The 27267-nt window shown below is 42.0% G+C and overlaps 2 protein-coding genes across 3 annotated transcripts in view; both read right to left on the reverse strand.

Moving 5' to 3' along the window:
• LOC117594493 (tripartite motif-containing protein 16-like) overlaps positions 1–27267 on the reverse strand; it is a 49980-nt gene that overhangs the window by 19101 nt on the left and 3612 nt on the right. Inside the window, exons 5-6 of one of the 2 annotated variants that reach the window (XM_034292140.1) lie at positions 26200–26259; positions 23757–25110 (exon numbers count right to left, since the gene is read on the reverse strand). In XM_034292140.1, coding sequence (XP_034148031.1) covers positions 24581–25110; positions 26200–26259 — 590 coding nt within the window. In that variant the 3' untranslated portion in view covers positions 23757–24580. Of the gene's footprint in view, positions 1–23756; positions 25111–26199; positions 26260–27267 lie in introns of those variants that run through there. The other variant, XM_034292141.1, reaches the window with a different exon arrangement.
• LOC117594513 (stonustoxin subunit beta-like) lies at positions 180–20168 on the reverse strand. The gene is made up of 5 exons (XM_034292351.1): positions 20142–20168; positions 10488–10583; positions 10063–10296; positions 3847–3853; positions 180–823 (listed from the first exon to the last, which is right to left on the reverse strand). Exons 1-5 carry the CDS (start codon positions 20166–20168, stop codon positions 297–299), a joined length of 891 nt encoding a protein of 296 aa, XP_034148242.1. The 3' UTR covers positions 180–296.

Below are 27267 nucleotides of genomic sequence, written 5' to 3' on the forward strand. Positions count from 1 at the left end.
TCTCTGTTAAAATAGTTCAGCAGGGTTGTAGACACTGACTAAACTAAACCTTATGATGATTGGTCCATTTCAGCTGTCAATCAACTCCCTTCACCATTGGGGGGCATGTCTCATTATGTGTTCATTCAGGAACTCAGACCTCTGGCTAACTCTATTCCACTTTTTTTATATTGAAACCTGTGTACATGCAAATGTGTAACTATATCATGCTGTTCTATATGATATCTGTAATCTTAAATCAATCTTTAGCCGCAGTTAATCATTCATACATTGATACAAGCAGACTGATAGATGTATCACTGAATAGGTGTCAGTATCTTCACAGATCCATTATAAACATAGAACCCAGGATAGAGTGGCTGAGTGAATGTGGTCTGGACTCTGTGGAGGAGGGTCATTGTGTCAGAGACACTGTAGAAGGACAGAGTTCCTGCCCTGTGGTCCAGATACACTCCTACTCTGGAGGAGCAGGGGACATGGATATCAGTCCTGGTATTATTGTGGCTGAAACAACATCTGGATGTAGAGCAGAATAACACCCAGGACTGATCATTACGTCCGAACACACACTCACGACCATTTCCTTTCCTGCTGATCTCTTTATTTGAGACGGCTACACGAACCCACTTCCCACTCCACTCTACCTTCCAGTAACAGACTCCAGACAGACCCTCTCTACACAACACCTGATTTACGAAGGTAAATCTGTCAGGATGGTCAGGATAGTACTGAACCTCTCCACTCCATGTCACCTTTCTGTTCCCCTCAGACAGACACAGGTTCTGATATGTTGTATTGGGATCCAATGTCAGCAGGCAGGAATCTAAGAGGATGAAAAACAAAGTCAGTGAAAATGTCTCTCCCTTACTTTGTGTGTGTGTCTGTTTCTCTCCTTCTGTGTGTGTGTGTGTGTGTGTGTGTGTGTGTGTGTGTGTCTGTCTCTTTCTCTCCCTCTGTGGGTGTGTGTCTGTCTCTGTCTCTCCTTGTGTGTGTGTGCGTGTGTGTGTCTTTCTTTGTCTGTCTGTCTCTCCCTCTGTGTGTGTGTCTGTCTCTGTCTCTCCCTCTATGTGTGTGTGTGTCTCCTCTCTGTGCATGCTGGGAGTGGTGTGAGTGAGTGTGGAGTTTTGGTGGCCCTTTTCAATTTATTCATCCTTTTCTCTTTGTTGATTTCTGATTTCTATGCATGACGGGGCTGTTCAGATAATCTAAACAATAATGGATATCATGCATCCCAGGGTGTCTTTTACCCATTTTCTGTTTTCTCTGTGTATTCTTCTGTTTTCCCTCTTTTCTTTATGGAGGTGTTAAAGGTTGGTTTTCTTAATATTAATGGGGGGAGGAATTGGAATAAGAGGGCTTGGGTATTGGAAGTGATTACATAGAAACAACGTAATGTCGTTTTCCTACAGGAGACACATAGTGATGAAGCTAATGAGGTTGACTGGGGCATGTTGTGGGGGGGGCAGCATGTGCTTAGTCATGGTACACATTTTAGTGCTGGGGTGGGCATTTTGTTTTCCTCTGGTTTGGGGGTGACTGTAATATCTATAACTGAAATTGTCAAGGGCTGGGTCTTATTGGTCAAAGCGGACGTTATGGGAGTTCTGTTTCAGTTTTTGAATGTTTATGCTCCAAATGAGGGAACACAGTGCATTGCTGTATTTGATAAGATAAAGGTTTCTTTATGACAATGTGATCAACAGGGATGTTTGGTTTTGGGGGACTGGAACTGTACAGTGGATTTTACTGTTGATCACACGGGTTTGGAACCTCATCTGAATTCTGTGTCCTGTCTGTCTGGTGTGTTGACTGAGTTTGATCTTTCTGATGTATGGAGAGTGAGAAATGCCAATGTTAGTCAGTACACATGGTTAAAAATGACTGATGGTCAAATTAGTGCAGCAAGGTTAGACAGGTTATATGTTTCAGAACGCTACTCTGCACTTTTTTCTTTAACCTGGACCAAACAATATCACCATGTAAAGAGATGGTCTGTCTTCATCTCCCTGATGGGAAAGTGACTACAGACGATGTTGAGATGCACCGACATGCTGTGGATTTCTACTCTTCACTTAATAAACCAGAGGCCTGTGATCCTCTGTGTGTTGAACACCTGGTTTTATGAGAGGATTTCCTCTGCAGGGGTCAACTGGGAAAAGAGTGAGTCATTTTGGGCAGGTCAGCTTCCTGTGGGGTCTCTTCCTCAGTTACCCAGGGGGCTTCAGTGGGGTAGGGATGGGCTCAAGGGGGTTTTCTAGGCTCTAATGTATTCCAGGAAAGGATCTGGGAGGGTGTAGTGGAGAAGGTGTGTGCCAGATTGTCATGGTGGAAATGGTTGTTAACCCAGCTGTCATATAAGGGAGGGGTTCTGGTAACTAACAACCTGGCCCCCTCAACTCTGTGGCACAGACTCATGGTTATACAGCTGCCTGGGGGCTTGATAAAAACTCAGCAGAGGACACTTGTTAACTTTAACTGGTCTGGACAGGACTGGGTTAAGGCGGCAGCCCTGTATCTACCACTGAATGAGGGTGGGCCTGGTGGACATTACTTCTAGAGTCAAGGTGTTCTGTCTTCAAGCAGCCCAGAGACTGTTGTACAGTGACTATTCCAGCTGGGTGGATACAGCACATACTCTGATGATAAGGCTGTGTTGTGAAATTTCTTGAACTGTATAATTAGTCCTATACATGTATGAATGGGTTACTAGTTAGAAGTACTGAGTCCCCATCTTAGATAAGAAAAGGAATGTAGGAGAGGTATTTGTATTTGTATTTGGTATTTGTAAATGGTCATCATTGAATGGTATCAGTAGATAACTGGGTCCTCCATCAGTCTGTCAATCTGTCCATCTGTTTAAACCATCCGTGTATCTGTTCTTTGTCCAGATGGTGTGTGTCCCTTCTGAGTTGAATAGGTAACCTACAGTTTCCTTAGTTCCTTGGGATAAGATGGGGGTACAACCCGCCCTTTGGGTAAAACCTATGTATTGTTGCCAGTTGGGCAGTATCTTAGCACACCCTTTTAACTGTAATAAGTACTCAAGAAACCTGTGGTAAAGACATGCAAGACTTGCGTTGACACTGAAAGATGTGTACTTAGTCTTAGTCCAGAGACTCCACAGAAGAAGATAAATCTTCGTTAAGTCATCTAGAAGTCCTTGCTAAATCTTCCTTGTGATGGGAAGTACTTACTAGATTGAGTAGTAAGTGACACATGTGTGAAGTCCTAATATAGGCCACTGTTTAGTGGAAAGCTTCTTTATTCATCTAGGAGTCCTTGTTAATTGGATAACAGGTTGACACGTGTAATAATTGCAATAATAATCTTGTACAAGTAAGGTGGAGAAAAGAAATGACATCTTTAAGTTAGAAACAATGTGGTAAATACAGGGACTGCAGCTCTCCCGTTGTAATTTAGAAAATGGCGAAATCATTGGCCTATGAGATCAAAAAGAGCTTGAAAGTAGATGACTGTCACCAAGAGGTAATTCGAAAATATGCCATTGTTCCAGAAGAATTTTGGATATTTTTTTTTTATATACAGAAAATATGGGAAGAAATTCAAAGAATACCTGATGAATTACAAAAAACACGTTGGTCGTTGATTGTGGTAACAGAAATTCAAAAATGGAATGATAAATTCCTCAAAGATTATCTTGAAAGATCTTTGAAGGAGAATGAATGTGTTCGGGCGTCGGCTAAACAAATGGCTGAACTGGACAAGTTAAAAAAAGGACTTGAATAGTTGAAAAAGCAACTGGACACAATCAAAGGAGGAAAAACATCTAAAGACACTCAAAGCCCATTGAAAAAGAAACCAGATCATGTCACTATTGTGGAATACCTGGCCACTGGCAGAATGAGGGTCGCAAGAAGAAGAAGAACCAAAAGACAAATACAGATGGTTGGAACACAAGACATTCTGCCCACATGCCGAGCAGCGGCAAGCAAAGATCTCCCATGTATGGAATTCAGGAATCAAAGACAGACGATTTCCTGGCGATACCTGGAACAGACGTGAACTTAAATAATCATTGATTAAGAGTTTTAAATGTGTTTCCAAAACTGTATCGTACCTAAAATATTGAGTAGAGCTGGAACTTATCAAGGAAATCTGATCACTTCCCTTGATAATTACCATGCTTTTTCAAGTGAATATTAATTTGAAAGCACTTTGATGGTATATTGAGTGTTTTAATAGGTATTCAAGGTATTCATATTTTATAGCCTGTTTTGATGTGCTTTGTCATGTTCACTATGTACATTTTAAATCAAAACGTATTTATTGCGTTGATGATAATGTTTAAAATCGTAAGGTCTCAAGGGCCTTACTACAATGTGGGTAGGCTTGAACAGGCCCTGTTCGCTAGTACATCTAACCCTAGTGATATATTAGAAATTGGTGCAATTATTATTTTCTAATCTGGTAAAATAGTCTCATGTTTTTCTTACAAAAGGTTACAATATTGTGTTTTCTCTCACCTTATATATTGTATAAGTGTTTGAATGAAGAATCCACATAGTGATAATCTTTAAAATTAAGAAGACACGCTGTGTCCCATGAGGAGTGAATATGAATCCAAAATATCCATAAGCCTTTACAAAGGGTTTCCACCAAGTTGGAATGTGTGTGTTCTCTCTCTCTCTCTCTCTGCCTCGTGACAGGACGACTTGTGAGAGGGAAACAATACACAGATTGTAATAATTTTTTGAACTTAAGTAAAACACATGGTTTTCATGTGCACTAAATTGGATTCTAATGTGTGTTATAATTTGGTTTTAGTCAAAAGATTGAGATTACAGTCTCGTGAAATTATAACAAATAGGGTGAACACAGCCAAAATGGAGTTTATCCCCTGCAATAAAATGTTATATTTTATTTTAAATGCTAAATTGGCTTGGTTAACTAAGAACCTTTTAACTGTTTGTTTTTTGTGTTTCTCTAGTTACTGAGATGACATGTGTTTTGAAGAACAAGTTAGATACTTGTCTCAGTTCTGAAAAGGTTGACTGACAGAAATAGTCACACCCTGGGTTCAAAGAGCAGCGCAGGGGGGAGGGGCCAAGTCTCCCACTCACTGCCCTGGGTTAGAAGATGACAGGCTTAATTGGGTGGTCATATCTGTTTTAGTTTAGTCATAATTATTATGATTTTTTTGGAATTTCCACAATAACGTTAAGTTACTATGTAGGTCTGGGAGCACTCTTTGCAACTTCAAAAGCATTGGATAGGATAGAATTTACACTTTTGGTTAACATATAATGTCAATTAAGTTGAAGAAAAATAACATGTCTTACAACAGACATGGTCAAAATGTGCATTTAAGTTGAAATTTAGTGTTTTGGCTGACCGACACTATTCAAGAATAAAATTGCAAAATGAAACAGAGTTGGAAAATGTCCCTACGATGTTATGTTTGTGTTTAACATAAGGTAGTTTAGCCATAACCTTTAAACAAATGCTACATTTAGGTGCTGATAATACAGTCACCCTGGTGGTTGCAGCAGGTACACCACTGCAACCTGAGCAGGAGTTTTTTCCAATAATAGTTAAACAGACATTCCCATAGAGGGCAATTTGTTTATTTAGTTTGGTGTGTGCCACCAAACTACAGGAGTTTATAAATACATGATAGCCAATTTCATTGACCTGAGAAAAGATTCCTAAGTGTAATCCAAATGAGAGCTGTTTAGCTTTAAATTTGTCAATTGGTTATATGGTTTATAATTCCTTCACACAATAGACCATGTTACACATTTGATGTCTTTGATTTTGTTTTCAACATGTTCATTTTGATTTTGTTTTTAAATAATTTACAGTATGCAACTCCATATCGAATGGATTCTAGATCCATCCCTATTACAAATTCTCTATTTTACATGTCCGTCCCAAAATGATGGCCAGTGTGGGTTCAGGATGGCGCCTCCTGTGGCCGTATTCGCCATGATTCTGCTTTCACTCATGGTGTCACTTTCCATTGACTTAATGAAGGGAAGGCAGGGGGCATGTATGATATGATAACTGATTAGGATTGGATAGAGTTGGTATTTAAAAGGAGTTACATGAAAAATGAAAATAATTCTTGGGGTTTTTCGGTTTGCATAGTTATAATGGAGCATTGGAATCTGCTATGTTTAACATATTCTGTTCTTAGGATTTATTTTAATGGTTTATTTGGAAACTGTTTGTTTGATGTAAATTCTAACATTTTAATGGTGGAATAGCATAGATCTTACCATTTTTGATTTAGTTAGGCAAAGTCAAGTCTGATCAGACAACGGAATCTCATTCCACTGCCAGGTGCTATTCGGGCATAAATATAGCACATTGAATGAAAAATCAACCAAGCTAGTTCTGGATGAAAAATGAACTTCGACATAGACTTTTATGGAAACCTGTCTGAATAGGGTGTATGCTTCACTCGGATGATGGAACTTCTGAGATCCACAAGTATTCAAGACTGATCGATTGTCTTCATTGTTGGTAGTTGACAGAACCATACCCAGTGGATGAAAGAGTGACTGTTGAACCACACTAATCGTTGTTTTGTAGTTATACTTTCAACAGATCAGGACAACACAACCCCTTTTCTGATGATACATCACGTCACTGACTGGACACAGACAACTGAGTGTTTGAGTACCAGCAACACATCACTGACTGGACACAGACAACTGAGTGTGTGAGTACCAGCAACATGTTCAAGAAGGATTTCAACCACAACCACATGGGTCACATCTGTTCCAAATCTTCCTGACCACTCACATGGCAGAACGATGCCAGGGTCAGATCACTTGGCTTCACATTCCATTTCCAGATGAATCATCGACAGCAAGATGAGAGGACTCCACATACTACAGGTCAGAGTACCACGGGCCAGTTGACTGGAAAGGTCACATGGTCCCATCACAGTGGAAGACGCTGTTGTGGTGTTAATCTTGAATTAGTGAAGTGTTGGAAACTCACTATTCCACGACACACCTAAACTGACTTGTTAGGACAACCAGGCAATTTGCTGGGTCCACATCACACTGACTGCAATAACTGATATTGGAACTTTATATCACTGGTGCAAGACAGAGAAGACTGAAGACTAGAACTTCAGGACATTTGTTGAGACTCTAGGGTCATTCCTAACAATCTATAGTTTTCCTAAAGTGACTGGTATTTTGATCTCTTATGTATGTATGTTCATTCCTCATAAAGCAGGTGGAGGACTACATATGATCACTATTCAAACATTGGTAATTGATACTTGTCTTTTTGTGAAGTTGCTTCATAGTCATGATTACATCAGCTATCCTGATATGTTTATTAGTGCCATATTCCTTTTCAAAGGTAGAAACTGTCACTAGTACATTCATTGGAGTTGAGTGTTGTGTTACGTTCAGGATATGTTGGGTTGTTGGTATGATGTTGATGCATTAATCATGATATGGACAAGGGGGGACTTTGATTGTTTAAAGGGCTTAAAGGGAATTAACTATGCATTTCATTAATCTGTCATGTTAGGTCTGTTTCTGTTGTACACAGGTTAGACTGATAGTAGCCTGGGACTTTATGTTTATGGTAAAGATTGATCGCGATGGTCACTACGACTGCAGTGCCATACAGTGCTATGTGTCAGGGCAAGCTGTGTCCACTGCATCTTATTTTCATTTCATTTAAGGAATAATAAAGCCTCATAGGCCAGATAATCCTTTTAATTATTTTTCTTTATTGTTTTTTACAGAAGTGTTTGGACCTTTTCAGTTCATTAAGAATTGGACTGTACTTTTATTTAGCTAGTTTTATTAACATGTAATGATTAATTGTTACATGATTGAAGGGGGGACTGATAGATATTGAGCATGAAAATAATTGAATTAAGCTTGACACAATGTATGAGAGTACTAACTATCTCTGTATGGAGGACACTAGGTAGGAAATGTGAGGTCCCATTACTGATGGGTCCCAAACACCCTATCCATACCACCTGTTAGGAACTGTGTATGTGACTGTCATAGGACTCTCTGAATAGACCCTTGGGTCATAGTCATTGGTTGGAATACGCCATACAAGGGTAATTTGTAGGACAAACTATTTCTTATAATAGTCTGTGTAATGGTTGGCTATGAACACTGACCACCTCCCATGTGTCCTGGTATAAATGATTGTGTTTACGTTGTAAGCATTTGTAGAGAACAAGGAAAGAACTATGGAAGGTTATCATCGTAAACCTCATGCTGAATAAAGGCTCTCCCCTGACTTCCGGTTGCATTCATTTTGTTCATGGATCACAAATGGACAGAATCTAACATGTCTTTCCTCAAAGATTCCTCACATAAGATTCCTTATTTTTAGAAGCTTTTGACACATATCTCTATTTGCAAATAAACTGCTAATAAGGCCAAGAGTTGGAGGTTGGAGGAGGTTGTAGTTGGAGGAGGTTGATTTGTCTGGCCTGACTCCTTTTCATCAGTCTGTTATGCAGGCCTGGAGAATGTTCTGTATGTCCCAGAAGATCAACACTGCCCAGGATGTTGCTGTTTGAAGAGCCTAATTTTCAAAAATTCTATGGTTCAGTCCCATGCTCTGGATTCAGCCAACCTTCACTCATGCCTTCGGAGAGTGGGGTGTATGAAGCTGGGGCATCTGATGCAGAGCAGATCATTGGAGGAGTTGGGAGAGAGAGCAGGGATCCGGTCGTATCGTTTGGGGAGGAAGGTCGTGGCTGAGCTCTGATTCCTTGCCAGCATCTCATCAACGGTCTGTGACTGACATCTCCTTCTCTGATTGGTGGATAAACAGCCTGGATTACGTTTTACCTGAATTTAATGTGGTGTTGCTGCTGGGACATTTGAAGAGGATGTGGAACTTCTTTCATTCAAACCCCTGAGCTGAGGGAGTTCAGGGCTGTGGGGAAGAAGGCCATGTACACTGTGTGTGTGAAGGTGTCCCATGTTTCCTCCCTAGAAGAGGTGAAATCCACGATGTGGGTGGGTGTGTTTGGTCCAGGTGTTTCCCTGAAAGGCAGCTGGTGGTCTTTATATAAACTGTCCATTGATTAGAGGACAGCAGGTCTCCAGTGGAGGATTATATATGGGGCTGTAGCCACCAATAGACATCTGGTTCACCTGGATCCAAGTGTTAAGGAGGGGTGTCCTTTTTGTTCTGATCCTGAATCATCTGGTTCACCTGGATCCAAGTGTTAAGGGGGGGTGTCCTATTTGTTCTGATCTTGAATCATCTGGTTCACCTGGATCCAAGTGTTAAGGAGGGGTGTCCTTTTTGTTCTGATCCTGAATCATCTGGTTCACCTGGATCCATTAATCATGTCCACTAGTAATCTACATACAGGTAACTAGAGGGGAGATGGACTATAGATGGACTATATTTGTATATAATTGTACATGAGTTCCAGTGGTTCAGGCCAGTCTGTCATGGCTTTGATTTGGCTCACTGACTAGAACCAAGATGTTATGGGGACAGTGACTGTTGACAGATCTCAGATCTCTACTTCATAACTACATTGATTCACTGAAGATATTGAGGTCATTCATACTCTTCTGCTCATGTCCTTATGCTTCCCTCTTTCTTCTTCTTCTATTTTTGTCATTTCTTCTCCTCCTCCACTCCTTGAATAAGTGTTTTGATGACAATATTTTGTATATGGACCATTTTTGTTTTGTCTGATTGTTACCCGCCAAGACAAACAGATATTACAATAATCTATTAATATTGTGTATTTGCATTCATAATGTCATCCCCAAAATAATATTGGTTGCATTATAACATTAAATGTAGTTCTAAGACTAGTAAAAATCACAACGTTTAATATTAATAATTAATATTAATAATAATTTTGACCAACCTTCCCAAGATATCCTGTCCATTTCTTTTTTGCATACATCCTGTATTAGATCTTTCAGTTCAGAGACTGATGTCTTTACGTGCTCAAAGGAGATTTGTGGATAGACAGTGATACTGGGTAAGACCTCAAGTTCCAGTCCATTTCACCCGTAAAGAAGTCAAGAGGGATCCATTACAGAGTATTGTAAGGTAAGTTAGTGATGTCACCTGGAGGAAATGGATGTGATCCTCTGTGTTTGAGAGCTGCTTCAACTCAACATCTCTCCTCCTCAGCTCAACAACCTCCTGCTCCAGTTGTTCCAAGAGTCCTTCAGCCCGACTCACTTCAGATTTCTCCTGAGCTCTGATCATCTCCTTCAACTCAGAGCGTCTTTTCTCAATGTAGCAGATCAGCTCAGTAAAGATCCTCTCACTGTCCTCCACTGCTGCCTGTGCAGAGTGCTGTTAGGACACAGAGAGAGAAGGGGGTCCATTATAAGTTAATTCACTCTGTTATCACCAGGATTACAGACAGATTGTAAATGTAAATATACAGTGACAGTCAAAAGTTTGGATACATTAATCCATTCAATGAGTGAGTCCAAACTTCTGACTGGTCCTGTACATTTATTTATATCAGCCACAACACTCACCTTCAGAGTGTCCACAGTCTGTCTCAACTCTTGAATCTTCTTCTCTCTCTCCCCAATTCTCTTCTGGGATTCCAAATATTTCTCACCTAACTGTCTCTGCAGAGAAATACATCATAAACATATTTAATTTGCAAAGTGTAGCAATTTTTAATTATATCACATTTATTGATGTTATCAGGATACGTTCTTCTTTCTTATAATTATGGTTATAGTCGGTATATATAGACTGTACATACAGTCGGTATATATAGTTGGTATATACACTCACCTAAAGGATTATTAGGAACACCATACTAATTCTGTGTTTGACCCCCTTTCGCCTTCAGAACAGCCTTAAATCTACGTGGCATTGATTCAACAAGGTGCTGAAAGCATTCTTTAGAAATGTTGGCCCATATTGATAGGATGGCATCTTGCAGTTGATGGAGATTTGTGGGATGCACATCCAGGGCACGATAGTTCGCTCATTAACGACAGAGTAAATAAATCTGTAAACGATCAAGGAATATCAAGGAATTTATTTGTAGTACGGCTTTTGAAACTCATTGTTTGCGGAGCAAGTGGATTTTGTGTTTTAACGGTAAATGTAATAAGACAGTGATCCAATAATCCAGGATTTTGGGGGTAAATTATTAGATCTACAATATCTATTTCTCGTGACAGGACTAAATCTAATGTGTGACTGTGGCAATGTGTTGGACCTGAGACATGTTGGATACAACCCATTGAGTTGGCTTCAAAGGCTTTTTGTAGAGGATCATTGGACTGTTCCATATTAATATTGAAATTGCCAAAAATTTGAATACTATCTGCCATGACTACAAGGTTAGACCAGAATTCGGGAAAATCATTGAGGAACATTGTGTATGGCCCGGGGGGGTCTATAAATCGTAGCTAAGTAAAACGATTTATCGGCCTGGTTAACTTTCATGAGTACAACTTCAAAAGAATGAAAATCTGTGATATGTTTGAGAGTAAATTTATATTTATATTATATAAATATTAGCAACACCCCCTCCTTTTCGGGATGCACGAGGGATATGATCACTTGTATAACCAGGAGGAGAGGTCTCATTTAAGGCAAAGAATTCATCAGGCTTTAGCCACGTTTCACATAAACCAATAACATCTAATTTATGATCAGAGATTAATTCATTTACTGCAACTGCCTTTGGAGCAAGGGATCTAACATTAAGAGTCCCATTTTGAGATGCAAGGTGATACAGTCATTTTTATTTGTAAACGAGGTGGAGGAAGGCTTTATCTTAATAAGGTTGCTATTGTTAGCACTACCTTGTTTAACTATTCTCAGCCTGGAACGAGTCGCAGTGGCAATAGGTAAAGCTGTTCAAACTACTCTGGCTATGCTATCGACAGGCTTCACTATGCTAACAGGCTGGCTAACAGCCTGTGGCCTGACCTGCACCCTATCTCATCTTAAGGCTATAGGAGTGAGACTCCTGTCAATGTTCCTAGATAAAAGAAGAGCACCACTCCAGCTAGGATGGAGTCCATTGCTCTTCAGCAGATCAGGCCTGGCCCTATTTCTGGGAGAGTCCCAAAAAGAGAGCCAGTTATCTGGCTGTTTTCAGACAGCGAATGAATTGCGCAAGTCTGCTGTAGAGCTCGTCACCACCCCTAGCTGGGAGGGGGCCAGAGACAATTACTCAATGCCGACACATCTTTCTAGCTAGTTTACACGCTGATGCTATGTTCTGCTTCGTAACCTCTGACTGTTTCATCCTAATGTCGTTGATACCAACCTGAATAACAATTTCTCTGTATTTTCTGTTTTTGCCAGTTTTAGATTTCGCTAGCACCAGCCCCAGATTTGGTGGCTCTGCCCCCCGGTAAACAGTGTACGATCGCCGACTGATTATTTAGTCTAATACTCCGGGTAATGGAATTGCCGATGACTAATGTTTTCAGTTTTCCCGGGCCACCGGTAGAACATGCCTGCTGATCATTCCCCTCCAAAGACGGCTCGGGCCTTGACTCCGACTCCAGCGGGGAAAACCTGTTGAAAGTCTCAGTTGGATTTAGCAACGATTCAGGTTTAACTGGTCGACAGCATTTCTTCCTTGTGACCAAGAGAAAGTTCTTGCCCGGCTGCAGGAGCTGTGCCAGGGGGCTAACAAGACTATCGTTTATTCCTGGTGGCACTGACGCAGTTTTTTCTACTTTTACACTAACATAATCCTTGCCTCACATTTGCGTCAGAAGCCCAGCCTCTAACTCTGCTATTTTTACATGAAGACGATAGTTCTCCTCCGTGTTGTAGCTACAACAATTACAGTGATAAGGCATTTTAATTATACTTAGCGTCGGGTGTTCAAGGGTGAGTAGTTCCGTTAATTATGTCCAAAAAGAGTCCAGGTGTTGTAAAGTTGGGTAAGAGGTAAACAGATAAAAAATATGGCGTTGGTAAAACTCTCAAAGTAGAATTTTGACCAATTAGGTTATATAGAGTAAATTCGAAAAAGTTTGGCAGGTAGCCAGGTAGGTAACAGCAGGCAGCGTACAGCACGTCAACAATCCCACCAAGATATTTTTTCTTGGATATTACATATGTGTTCGTATACTATTCCAATCTAAGTGAGAAGATTCAGGCATCTCATTGCATAGTGCTGCATCAAAGTGGGGACTCAGACTTCAGCAACAGTTTACAGTAGTATCAACTTTACAATCATTGATGAAGCGGGTTTCAATCTTCAAAAAGAGTACGAGAAATGTGATGGGCCATCATGCCACAGTTAATGTCCCTGCACAAAGTGGAGGCAACATCACTCTGTGTGCCTCGATTTCTACCACTGGTGTTGTGGCACACCCTGTCTTGGGGCCATACAACACAGAAAGGCTCCTAAATGTTTTGAACTTCCACAGTAAAATCCTCTCCGCAGGGTGATCAGGAGCAAATGGAGCGGAATTTTGTAGTTGTTTGGGACAATGTCCAACTCCAGTGATCAGCACTGGTGCCATAGTGGTTTGAGCATCACCCACATTTCAGGATGGTCTTCCTTCCACCATATTTTCCTTGCATGAATCCAATTGAGGGGTTCTTATCCTCTTGGAGGTGTAAAGTAGATGATCGCAATCCTTACAACCAGGTAAGCGTTTTTCAAGCAATGGAAGAGCCCAGAACTTTTTCCACCTTTAATGTAACATGTAACATGACAAATTCAATTGAAAAACAAACTGAAATCTTTGAGGGGGAAAAATGAAAATGTAAAACTCACAATAACTTGGTTGCATAAGTGTGCACACACTTAAACTAATACTTTGTTGAAGCACTTTTTGATTTTATTACAGTACTCTGTCTTTTTGGGTAGGAGTCTATTAGCATGGCACATATTTACCCACTCTTCTTGGCAAAAGCGCTCAGAATCTGTCAGATTACGAGGACATCTCCTGTGCACAGCCCTCTTCAGATCACCCCACAGATGTTCAATTGGATTTAGGTCTGGGCTCTGGCTGGGCCATTCCAAAACGTTAATCTTCTTCTGGTAAAGCCATGCTTTTGTGGATTTGGATGTATGCTTTGGGTAGTTGTCGTGTTGAAAGGTGAATTTCCTCTTCATCTTCAGCTTTCTAACGGATGCCTAATGGTTTTGTTCCAAAATTGCCTGGTATTTGGAACTGTTCATAATTCCCTCCACCCTGACTAAGGCCCCGGTTGACTAAGGCCCCAGCTGAAGAAAAACAGCCCCAAAGCATGATGCTGCCACCACCATGCTTCACTGTGGGTAAGGTGTTCTTTGGGTGATGTGCAGTGTTGTTTTTGTGGCAAACCTTTTGGAATTATGGCCAAAAAGTTCAACCTTGGTTTTATCAGATCATAACACATTTTCCAACGTGCTTTTGGGATACTAGATTGTTTGTTTTTCAAACCGGGCTTGGATGTTTTTCTTTGTAAGAAAAGGCTCCCGTCTTGCCATCCTCTCCATAGCTCATTCATATGAAGCCTCCCTGACCAGTTTTCTTCTCGTCTTTTCATACATTTTGGTGGGACGTTTAGTTCTTGGTAATGTCTCTGTTGTGCTATATTTTGTCCACTTGATGATGACTGTTTTAACTGTGTTCCATGGTATATCTAATGCTTTGGAAATTCTTTTGTACCCTTCTCCTGACTGATATCTTTCAAAAATGAGATCCCTCTGATGCTTTGGAAGCTCTCTGCGAACGATCGCTTTTGCTTTGAGATGCAACTAAAACAGCTGAATTTATTTGTAATTAATCAATCACGTTAAATGATGGCAGGTGTGTAATTGTCATGGTGCCGTGAGCAGCAGCGCCACCGTGCCATAGTTCCTCAGTTCCCATACCTCACAAACACATCCCGGACTGTCACATGTTTCCAATCTTCCACACCAGGTCCCAATTTGTATCATTTGTATGTGTATATATGTTTCCCCTCTGCTCCCCACATTGTGGATCATTGTTGCTGTTGCTGTCTGTTAGTTAATCGGTGAGTGTTGTTTAATGTACTGTTTGAATGTTTATTGTTAAGACGCATGTTGCACACTTTTATTTCATTCAGTCATTAGTATTGTTTTCCATTTGTGCTTGGTCTGTTTGTTGAGTATTAAAACCCACAAACGAGATTACTGCCTGCGCCTGGTTCCTAACCAACACTACACCATGACGGGTCGTTACAGTAATGACTTCTATTTAACATGAGTTTGAATTTGATTGGTCAATTCTGAACAAAATCCCCAGTTATAAGAGGGTGTGCACACTTATGCAACCAGGTTATTGTTAGTTTTAGATTTTTTCCCCCTTGAAGATTTCAGTTTGTTTTTCAATAGAATTATTCACATTATAGGTAACATTAAAAGTGGAAAAAGTTCTGTCATTATTTATCTTTTGTTTCATATCACAAAAACCTGGCCTTTTAACAGGGGTGTGTAGTCTTTTTATATCCACAATATTTTCATTCATTTATTTGTGTATCTACAGCTGAATTTGTTATTAACACAACAGAGAACATACTTTTAGTTTTAGTGTTTATTTTTAATAAATGCATTACTAGAATAAAATGCAGTGCTTTGTTATGCAGTGAATATTGACCTTTTTTGCCAACATAAGAGGGTGTTTATTTTGCTGTGCTAACCTTTTTGAGAGGAGTTACCTGAGTTTGGAGTAATGTGTCAAATTTATTGGGAAAAACGGTAAATAAATAAAAACAAACTTGGTCATCATCCATCATCTCTGAAGAAAAGGTACGGGCAGGTGATATCACATCTTATGACATCTACCACAAATGTGTAAATTGCCCATCCGGCCAACATCTTTCCTGAAAGAATACTGAAAAAATGTTGCTCATTGTTTAATGATATTGTCCCGATGCTGTGTTGAGTTTTGTCCAGTTAGATATCTGCAATTTCTACAGAGATAGAAGTCCTGGTTCATAGCAGCTCAGTTTGTAGTTTGGACCCTGTCCAGGGGCTATCTGATTTACTCCTTTGCCTTGCTGTCTATCCTGCTCCATTTTGAATGACATTGCCAGTGTTCACATGGGTTTTGTTGTTATATGGTTATCAGTTGTGGTTACTACTCTGGATGGCTTTCATATCCTGTATGTGATAGCATTGTATTGTACATAGTGGTCTTTTGTGGCTCACTACCTACAGCTAGGTTGTGGGTTTGAATCCCACTGAGAAAGAAACTCCTTGCAATACTGGATGGCCGTAAATTGTTTCAATTTCATCCAGCACAGAGAACAAGTCAATTGACTGTAGATTGTTTTGATGTCAGTTCACAAAACTCTGTTTTTTACCATCACTTTTGCATTAATTTGAGAATCTAGATGTTAAAACATTTGACACAAAACTCTTATTTCATGATCAAAATGCACATTCTTTGAAACTCTAAAACCTTTTCCAATTGATTGGATACAATACACATAAACATAACATAAATTCTTTGTTGAACTAAAATCACCTCATAGTTTTTTCTCATTTGCCAAGACATGCTTAATGAACCTGGGATCCACATGATCTTCATCATCACCGTCTTAGCGCAGTAGAAGTCTTCTCATATGTGTTAACACTTTATCATTTGTTTCACATATTTTCACAACCATTATCAAAACAGTTACTCTATTGTATTATCTCTGTTGAACAAAAGGAAAACATCTATTCACAGATGATGGAAAGTACTTGCATAATTATGAATCTCTAGTGCACCTGTGTGAAACTCCTTTGCACAACTCTTCAATCAGCAGTCAGTCCTCATCCATCTATAAAAGCTGTTACCTCTGTGTTGCTATTTGCAAGCATGGATCAAAGAGGCCAAAAGCATGTAAGGAGAAGAAGAGGTCTTGGCAGAGGGGCCAGAGGAAGAGGAGTTGTAAGCAGAGGAAGAGGCCTTGGCAGAGGGGCCCGAGGAAGAGGAGTTTGCATGCTTGGTGCAGGAGTCACAGAAAGAGGAGAAAACGTCAAGTTTCAAATGAAATTGGGGCAACAGTTATTGACCACGTCATCAATCATGGCTTGTCTTTTAGAGAGGCTGGACGAAGGTTCCAGCCCATTCTGAGTTGGTCCACTGTGGCATCTGTCAGGCTTTTTCAGAATGAGAATAGGTAAATCACAATGTTAATGTATACCACTGTGCATTTCAACTTTACTATATTGAATAGAATATGTAAATCACAATGTTACTGTATACCACTGTGCATTTCAACTTTACTGTATTGCCCTGCTGGCAGAAGAAACTGTCTCTACAGTAATGCAGTTGTTTCATGAATCCCATTCATGTCATATTGTTAATTTTTGACATGCTTTTTGCATTTACTTTATAGAATCCACTGACTATCACACTGGAGGCAGAGGAAAGATCTTTAGTGTTGAATAGGAGGCAGCCATTGTAGATGTGGTCGTGACAAACAAAGCAATCAGACTGCATGAAATCCAGGCAGCAGTAATTGCAGATCAGGGAGCATTTAGAAATATAAACAGTGTGAGTTTGGCAACAATTGATCGAGTCCTTAAACTAAACCATGTCAGAATGAATGATGATGATACAATTCCTCCCTGCATACACTCCTTTTTCTGAACCGAACTGAGAAGTTCTTCTATGCTTGGAGAAAGGTGTCACCTGTGATGGAAATTCCATGTATCGACACTCTTAAAGGAGTAAGAAACAGAGACAAAGTTCTCTTGGCACATTCTAACAGTTTAATTAACTATTATGCAAATATGAGAGACGTGTCAACCGCTTACCAACATAATCGTCTGAGGAGTCTCTAACTCCATACATGAACAATCCGTATTCATTACATAGAAAAGGGGTGTGGTAAGATGCTGCCATCTGTCTTGTCACAAGAGTTTACCCAAAGGGCGGGCTGTCCCCCCAACTTATCCTTCTCAACTCCTGAGGAGACACCATGTCTGAATAGTCAACAGATAGACACTAAAGGGTTATACAGATTTACGAGTACCCCTCTAATCCACCCGTGCCGGTCAAGGATGTCTCCTATTCAAACACCAGACCCCTCTCAGCATCTTTAACTAGTAACTCATTCATACATGTATAGGACGACAAAGAATACATCCTTCTAGGCAGGAGAACATGGCCCAAATACCTAATAATCCTCTGATATTATACAGACGTGTGTCACAATCAAAGTACAGATTTACATATCAGCCAATGGAAAGACAGACATTTCTCAAATGCACCTTAGTTCAAAATTTCCATAACACTCCATCCTCTTGATACCATGTCAAACCTTGGTATCAATCATTAAACAGTTCACCCATTAGGATGTAGAATGCAACAAACAGTACTCTTTAACAACATGACCCAGTCAATATCATTACCCTTAATGATTATAGAACGGAACAAATCTGAAATGTCTGGATCCTCATTTACATTCTTCTAGACGATTACCTTCGTATTAACTCCAAGATCACACATTGTCATCATACAGAATCATAACATGGTACAACAAAATATTTTATGTTAAAATCGTAGGTCAAAGGAAATTATTTCAGGTGACATATTGACAGTATGGGATATGCAGCATCGACACGTGAGTGTGTAAACACATATTACTGAATGCATCCTTCAATTTATCACTGTTACAAAGTCCTCTCATGCCAATGTTTTGTGGTTCCATTTAGATGTACTTCCAAAGTCATTACAAATGTTCTGCTCCTCCATATGTCAGACATTCAGTTATGAACCATTTCTTCGGCAGGCCAGTGTAACAGAACGTAAAAGTCAGATGTATATTTCAAGGTGTTGTCCTTCTTTCTAGCTGCTTTATCAGCCAGGTCAGGAGAATCTGTGTGTTCTCCCTTGTGAATTCCAAGATGACCAGTTTTAGCTAAAGGTTCTATAGCTAAAGGCCAGGTAGAAATTGACTGGTTACTAGCACCAGAAAATTCACTTTTCCCTCAGTGACATTCACTGTGCCTAACCTTTAAACACCAAAGCCCTCCTGTAGCGTGTGTCGTCGACCCCAGTTTCCTCTCTCAGCTACCTGGACAGCAGATGAGATGTACCTGGTATGGACCCAATCAGCGTAGCATGATGTCGTGCAGTAGATTTTTCCGCACCCTGTAAACGTTCTCCAGAACCGGAGCTTCCTCGCCTCCATCCTCTCGGTCGGAGGTTGCCTTCTCCATCACATTGCAGAATCAGCAGGACTCGAATCAGTCCAGCTCACAGGAACCCAGCATCCTGTAGACGTGCAGCACCTAGACGTGCAGCGCCCCAGAGTAGACTCCTCTCTCAGCTGTAGGACAGTCTGTCTGTGTGTCTGTGAGATCCATCTCACATCAGCCACCTCACAGTTGTCCTTTTAAGCAGAGCTCAGTCTCTCTCTGGGCTCCAACAAGTCCTCTATTGCCGAATCGCTTTCAAGTGTCCTGTACCTGAAGTGTGAATTATCCTTGAAAAGATTAGTTCCAAATGCACAGTACATCATCACAAATATGTCCATTACGTTAGCTTGTTGCATCTCGCTGATACATTAGAACAGATTAGAACAGTTGTAATCAGTAACAGGGACTGCTACTGGGAGGGACCGCAGCTGGGAGGGACCGCTACTGGGAGGGACCGCAGCTGGGAGATACCGCTGGGAGAGACCGAATGACATGTGCTTTCATGTCAGAGTCTCCAAAATTATCCAATAAGACCAGAAAAAGTCACTAGATTTGTTGCTGGTCGCGTTTTAAAAAAATAGTTGCTAGAGGGGTCTGAATACTCAATAAAGGCGTTACTACAGCTGGCTGATCAGATAACGTGGAGAAAAAACACCCAGACTCCCTGCTTATTATTATTGGGGAATCAACAGAGCAATCCTCAGCCGTGAACTTACAGACAGCATATTAAGAGAACCCACCAGGGAATCTAACACATTGGAGCACTGCTACATGCTATTAAAGGACGCCTAATGCTCTGTCCCACGTGCAGCTTTGGGACTCTCTGATCACTGTTTATCCCGTGTTATTCGTGTTTTGTTGCCTCACAACCTGGAATTAACATGGATTGTTTGAAGATGTGCATTATTTAATTTACAGAACATGCCCACAACTTTGAAGATGTTTTTTAATTTTTTTATTGTGAAGCAACGAATAGGACAAAATACCAGAAAATATTTTTTTAATAACCTAACCCTGACTTGTACTTCTCAACAACGTTGTCCCTTACTTGTTTGGAGAGTTCCTTGGTCTTCATGGCAGTGTTTGGTTAGTGGTGCCTCTTGCTTAGGTGTTGCATCCTCTGGGGCCTTTCAAAAAAGGTGTGTATATGTAATGACAGATCATGTGACACTTTGATTGCACACAGGTGGACATCATTTTACTAATTATGTGACTTCTGAAGGTAATTGGTTGCACCAGAGCTTTTTATGGGCTTCATAACAAAGGGGTTGAATACATATGCATATTTTCCGTTTTTTATTTTTCTAAAAAATAGTTTTATGTATATTTTTTTCTCATTTCACTTCACCAACTTAGACTATTGTGTTCTGATCCATCACATAAAAAAAAAAAATTCACATCCACCCCCATTATGTTAATAATAATACCTGTACAAAAATATTTCCAGCACCCTTTATACCCTGCTCATTGCACTATTGTCTCTTCAGTCTTACTATGTTATTGTTTTGGTTTATTATGTGTATTTATGTGTACTGTATATTGTCTCTTCAGTCTTACTATCTTATTATTTTGGTTTATTATGTGTACATCCAGCCATCTTCTACCGCTTATCCGGGGCCGGGTCGCGGGGGCAGCAGTCTAAGCAGGGATGCCCAGACTTCCCTCTCCCCAGACACTTCCTCTAGCTCTTCCGGGGGGACACCGAGGCGTTCCCAGGCCAGCCGGGAGACATAGTCCCTCCAGCGTGTCCTAGGTCTTCCCCGGGGTCTCCTCCCGGTGGGATGGGACCGGAACACCTTCCCAGGAAGGCGTTCCGGAGGCATCCGAAAAAGATGCCCAAGCCACCTCAGCTGACCCCTCTCGATGTGGAGGAGCAACGGCTCTACTCTGAGCTCCTCCCGGGTGACCGAGCTTCTCACCCTATCTCTAAGGGATCGCCCAGCCACCCTGCGGAGAAAACTCATTTCGGCCGCCTGTATCCGGGATCTTGTCCTTTCGGTCATGACCCAAAGCTCATGACCATAGGTGAGAGTAGGAACGTAGATTGACTGGTAAATCGAGAGCTTCGCCTTGCGGCTCAGCTCTTTCTTCACCACGACAGACCGATACATCGACTGCATTACTGCAGAAGCTGCACCGATCCGTCTGTCAATCTCCCGTTCCATCCTTCCCTCACTCGTGAACAAGACCCCTAGATACTTAAACTCCTCCACTTGAGGCAGGCACTCTCCACCAACCTGAAGTGGGCAAGCCACCCTTTTCCGACTGAGGACCATGGCCTCGGATTTGGAGGTACTGATTTTCATCCCCACCGCTTCACACTCGGCTGCAAACCGTCCCAGTGCATGCTGAAGGTCCTGGTTAGAAGGGGCCAACACCACAACATCATCTGCAAAGAGCAGAGACGAAATCGTGTGGTCCCCAAACCTGACACCCTCCGGCCCCTGGCTGCGCCTAGAAATTCTGTCCATAAAAATTACAAACAGAACCGGTGACAAAGGGCAGCCCTGCCGGAGTCCAACATGCACTGGGAACAAGTCTGACTTACTGCCGGCAATGCGGACCAAGCTCCTGCTTCGGTTGTATAGGGACCTGACAGCCCTTAGCAAAGGACCCAGGACCCCATATTCCCCAAGCACCCTCCACAAGATGCCGCGAGGGACACAGTCGAATGCCTTCTCCAAATCCACAAAACACATGTGGATTGGTTGGGCAAACTCCCATGAACCCTCCAACACCCCGTAGAGGGTATAGAGCTGGTCCAGTGTTCCACGGCCCGGACGAAAACCACACTGTTCCTCCTGAATCCGAGGTTCTACTATCGGCCGTATTCTCCTCTCCAGAACCCTGGCATAGACTTTCCCGGGGAGGCTGAGAAGTGTGATCCCCCTATAGTTGGAACACACCCTCCGGTCCCCCTTCTTAAAAAGAGGGACCACCACCCCGGTCTGCCATCCCAGAGGCACTGTCCCCGACCGCCACGCGATGTTGCACAGGCGTGTCAACCAAGACAGCCCCACAACATCCAGAGACTTGAGGTACTCAGGGCGGATCTCATCCACCCCCGGTGCCTTGCCACCGAGGAGTTTCTTGACCACCTCTGTGACTTCAGCCCGGGTGATGGACGAGTCCACCACTGAGCCCTCATCCTCTGCTTCCTCAATGGAAGACATGTCAGCGGGATTGAGGAGATCCTCGAAGTACTCCTTCCACCGCCCGACGACATCCTCAGTTGAGGTCAACAGCTGCCCACCTCTACTGTAAACAGCGTTGGTAGGGCACTGTTTCCCTCTTCTGAGGCGCCGGATGGTTTGCCAGAATCTCTTCGAGGCCAGCCGATAGTCCTTCTCCATGGCCTCACCGAACTCCTCCCAGGCCCGAGTTTTTGCCTCCACAACCACCCGGGCTGCAGCCCGCTTGGCCTGTCGGTACCCGTCAGCTGCCTCAGGAGTCCCACAAGCCAACCAGGCCTGATAGGACTCCTTCTTCAGCTTGACGGCATCCCTTACTTCCGGTGTCCACCACCGGGTTCGGGGATTGCCGCCTCGACAGGCACCGGAGACCTTACGGCCACAGCTCCGAGCGGCCGCTTCGACAATGGCGGTGGAGAACATGGTCCACTCGGACTCATTATCTCCAACCTCCCTCGGGATCCAGTCGAAGCTCTGCCGGAGGTGGGAGTTAAAGATCTCTCTGACAGGAGACTCGGCCAGACGTTCCCAGCAGACCCTTACAGTACGCTTGGGCCTGCCGAGTCTGTCCAGCTTCCTCCCCCACCATCGGATCCAACTCACCACCAGGTGGTGATCAGTTGACAGCTCCGCCCCTCTCTTCACCCGAGTGTCCAAGACATACGGCCGCAGGTCAGATGAGACGACAACAAAGTCGATCATCGACCTGCGGCCTAGGGTGTCCTGGTGCCACGTGCACTGATGGACACCCTTATGCTTGAACATGGTGTTCGTTATGGACAAACTGTGACTAGCACAGAAGTCCAATAACTGAACACCACTCGGGTTCAGATCAGGGGGGCCGTTCCTCCCAATCACGCCCCTCCAGGTGTCACTGTCGTTGCCCACGTGGGCGTTGAAGTCCCCCAGTAGAACAATAGAGTCCCCAGTCGGAGCACTTTCCAGCACCCCTCCCAGAGACTCCAAGAAGGTCGGGTACTCTGCACTGCGGTTCGGCCCGTAGGCACAAACAACAGTGAGAGACCTATCCCCGACCCGTAGGCGCAGGGAAACGACCCTCTTGTTCACCGGGGTAAACTCCAACACATGGCGGCAGAGCTGGGGAGCTATGAGCAAACCCACACCAGCCCGCCGCCTCTCACCATGGGCAACTCCAGAGTGGTGAAGAGTCCATCCTCTCTCAAGGAGTGTGGTTCCAGAGCCCAAGCCGTGCGTAGAGGTGATCCCGACTACCTCTAATCGGAACCTCTCAACCTCACGGGCTCCTACTATCTTATTATTTTGGTTTATTATGTGTATTTATGTGTTCTGTATATTGTCTCTTCAGTCTTACTATGTTATTGTTTTGGTTTGTTTTTAGAAGTACGCACTTCATGAGCCTGTATAATCAAATTCCTCGTATGTGTCCAAATACCTGGTAAATAAAGCAGATTCTGATTCTGATTAAATGCTTTAATCAACAAGAGCACCTGACAAGACATGAGGACATATATGGACCATTCAAAGATCCATTTAAGGATCCTGTACAATCAAACTCTCTTTATAATGATGGAAGTTACAGCAAATCCTTCCTTAAGTTTCAGTGAAATTTAAAAACTAGCCTCTCTACAACGTTTCCCAAATGTAACAATTAGATTGGACAGTAATTATAGACAAGAACAGGTAGAATTTACTAGAAAGCATGAGACTGTTTACAAATAACTACTACATAAACATAAAATACTGAACAGATAGATGTATGCTGAACATGAACCAAAGGTAAATGTTAATTAAATGTGTGAACCAACTCCTATCTGCCCCATCAATCACACTAGATGACAACAAATGAAAACTACATTTACTTGAAATCTCCTCACACAGAAACATTCTACACAACCAATTATTACATTATTTTCAAAATAAAATCAGTTTGTACAACATTGAATAATGTTTTAAATACACATGGTATATATTTATAAATATGTTTCGGTTGACACATAAACAACCAAGTAAAATTACTTCCCATAGTTTAAGAAGATACGTCTCTGTAAAAATAGTTCAGCAGGGTTTTAGACACTGACTAAACTAAACTCTATGATGATTGGTTCGTTTCAGCTGTCAATGAACTCCATTCACCACTGAGGTGTATCTCTCATTATGTGTTCATGTTCATTCAGGAAACAAGAGCTCTGGCTCACAGTGTTCCACACAAATGTCTAACAATATCATGCTGTTCTATATGATATCTTTAACCCGAAATCAATCTTTAGCCACAGTCAATCAGTCTTACATTGATAGAAGCAGACTGACAGATGGATCATTGAATAAGTGTCAGTATCTTTATAGACCTTCCTTTATAAACCCAGAACCCAGGATAGAGTGGCTGAGTGAATGTGGTCTGGACTCTGTGGAGGAGGGTCATTGTGTCAGAGACACTGAAGAAGGACAGAGTTCCTGCCCTGTGGTCCAGATACACTCCTACTCTGGAGGAGCAGGGGACAGAGATATCAGTCCTGGTATTATTGTGGATATAACAGCATCTGGACGTAGAGCAGGATAACCTCCAGGACTGATCATTATGACCAAACAAACACTCATCACCATCTCCTTTCCTGCTGATCTCTTTATATGAGACAGCTACTCCAACCCACTCCCCACTCCACTCTACCTCCCAGTAACAGACTCCAGACAGACCCTCTCTACACAACACCTGGTAATAGTAGGTAAATTTGTCAGGATGGTCAGGATAGGACTGGGCCTTATCACTCCACGTCAACTTTCTGTTCTCCTCAGACAGACACAGGTTCTGATTTGCTGTTTTTGGATCCAATGTCAGCTGGCAGGAATCTAAGAGGAAGAAAAATTAATTCAGTGACAGTGTCTCCCTTGCTCTGTGTGTGTGTGTCTGTCTCCCCCTGTGCGTATTGTGTGTGTGTCTCCTCTCTCTCTCTGTGCATGCTGGGAGTGGTGTGTGTGTGTGTGTGTGTGTGGAGTTTTGGCGGCCCATTTTAATTTATTCATCCTTTTCTCTTTGTGGATTTCTGATTTCTATGCATGACGGGCTGTTCAGAAAATCTAAACAATAATGGATATCATACATCCCAGGGTGTCTTTTACCCATTTTCTGTTTTCTCTGTGTGTTCTTCTGTTTTCCCTCTTTAATTTATGGAGGTGTTAAAGGTTGGTTCTCTTAATATTAATGGAGGGAGGAATTGGAATAAGAGGGCTTGGGTATTGGATGTGATTACATAGAAACAACGTAATGTCGTTTTCCTACAGGAGACACATAGTGATGAAGCTAATGAGGTTGACTGGGGCATGTGGTGGGGGGGCAGCATGTGCTTAGTCATGGTACACATTTTAGTGCTGGGGTGGGTATTTTGGTTTCCTCTTGTTTGGGAGTGTGTTTTGGGTGAGTTATTCTGTTCTCGGTTGTTTATATTTGGACCCAAGTATAGTTTTACTAAACGGGATGTGGTGGTCTTGCTGAATTGTTTTGTCAGGGGTTGCTAAATTAGCTGTTTGGAAGACTAGGAAACATTTTATTTGAGGACAGGGATCTGTGGATGTGGTGGGTATGTTTGAGGGGATGCTGACAGTGAGATTGAGGGTTGAGTTTGGCTAGTCTGGTACAACATGTTTCTGAGGAGGTTGAATTGGTGTTAAATTTAAGGTTTAGTTTTTGGTTATTTGAGTGTCTGTTGCATATTTTTTACAGTTGAGTCTCTGTCTCTTCTTCTCTATCTGTGTCTTTTTGTGTGTCTGCGTGTGTGTGTGTGTAAGATTGTAATTACATGCAAAGAAACAGAATTTACACCTGTGTACGGTTATGAGTGTGTGTGTGCATGTCTAAGGTTGTGTGTGTACATATACATGAAGTGCAAACAACGATGTGTGTGTGTGTCTGTGTGTGTGTGTGTGGTTGTATTTCCTCACATGTTAAGAAATCCTCTCTGGTCTTGGGCTCAGCAGGTGGTCCAATCTGAACTGTAGTCACTATGGAGACAGACAGACTCATATATCACAGGTCCACATTAATCATGTCTACTAGTAATCTACATACAGGTAACTAGAGGGGAGATGGACTATTAGAAGATACCATGTACTATCAACTAGTTTTATCCCATTGCCCATATGGATATCGACTATAAGATACTATGTATTAACAAGTAGTTTAAAACTATTACCAATATGAATATGGACTTTAAGATAATCTAATCTTCACTGTACATTGTGTAATTCATTGAGAACAAAATGATGTCACAACGGTCAACGGAAACCAAAATCACCAAACGATTGAGGGCTGGATTTAAACACACTGGAAATCAAAGTGAACAATTGCAATCACAGTCTGCAATTCCAACTCATAATGTGACTCAGTAGTGTGTCTGGTCCCCACGTGCCTGTATGAACTCCCAACAACATCTGGGCATGCTCCTGATGAGACGGTGGACGGTGTCCTGGGGGATCTGCTCCCAGACCTGGATCAGGGCATCAGTGAGCTTCTGGACAGTCTGTGGTGCTGCTTGGTGGCATCGGAAGCACCAATACATAACATCCCAGAGGTTCTCAGTGCATAACGTCCCAGAGGTTCTCAATACATAACGTCCCAGAGGTTCTCAATACATAACGTCCCAGAGGTTCTCAATAAATAAAGTCCCAGAGGTTCTCAATACATAAAGTCCCAGAGGTTCTCAATACATAACGTCCCAGAGGTTTTCAATACATAACGTCCCAGAGGTTCTCAATACATAACGGCCCAGAGGTTCTCAATACATAAAGTCCCAGAGGTTCTCAATACATAAAGTCCCAGAGGTTCTCAATACATAACGTCCCAGAGGTTCTCAATACATAAAGTCCCAGAGGTTCTCAATACATAACGTCCCAGAGGTTCTCAATACATAAAGTCCCAGAGGTTCTCAATACATAACGTCCCAGAGGTTCTCAATACATAACGTCCAAGAGGATCTCAATACATAACGTCCCAGAGGTTCTCAATACATA

Source organism: Esox lucius, chromosome 5 (assembly GCF_011004845.1).
Source record: "Esox lucius isolate fEsoLuc1 chromosome 5, fEsoLuc1.pri, whole genome shotgun sequence".
NCBI lineage: Eukaryota > Metazoa > Chordata > Actinopteri > Esociformes > Esocidae > Esox > Esox lucius.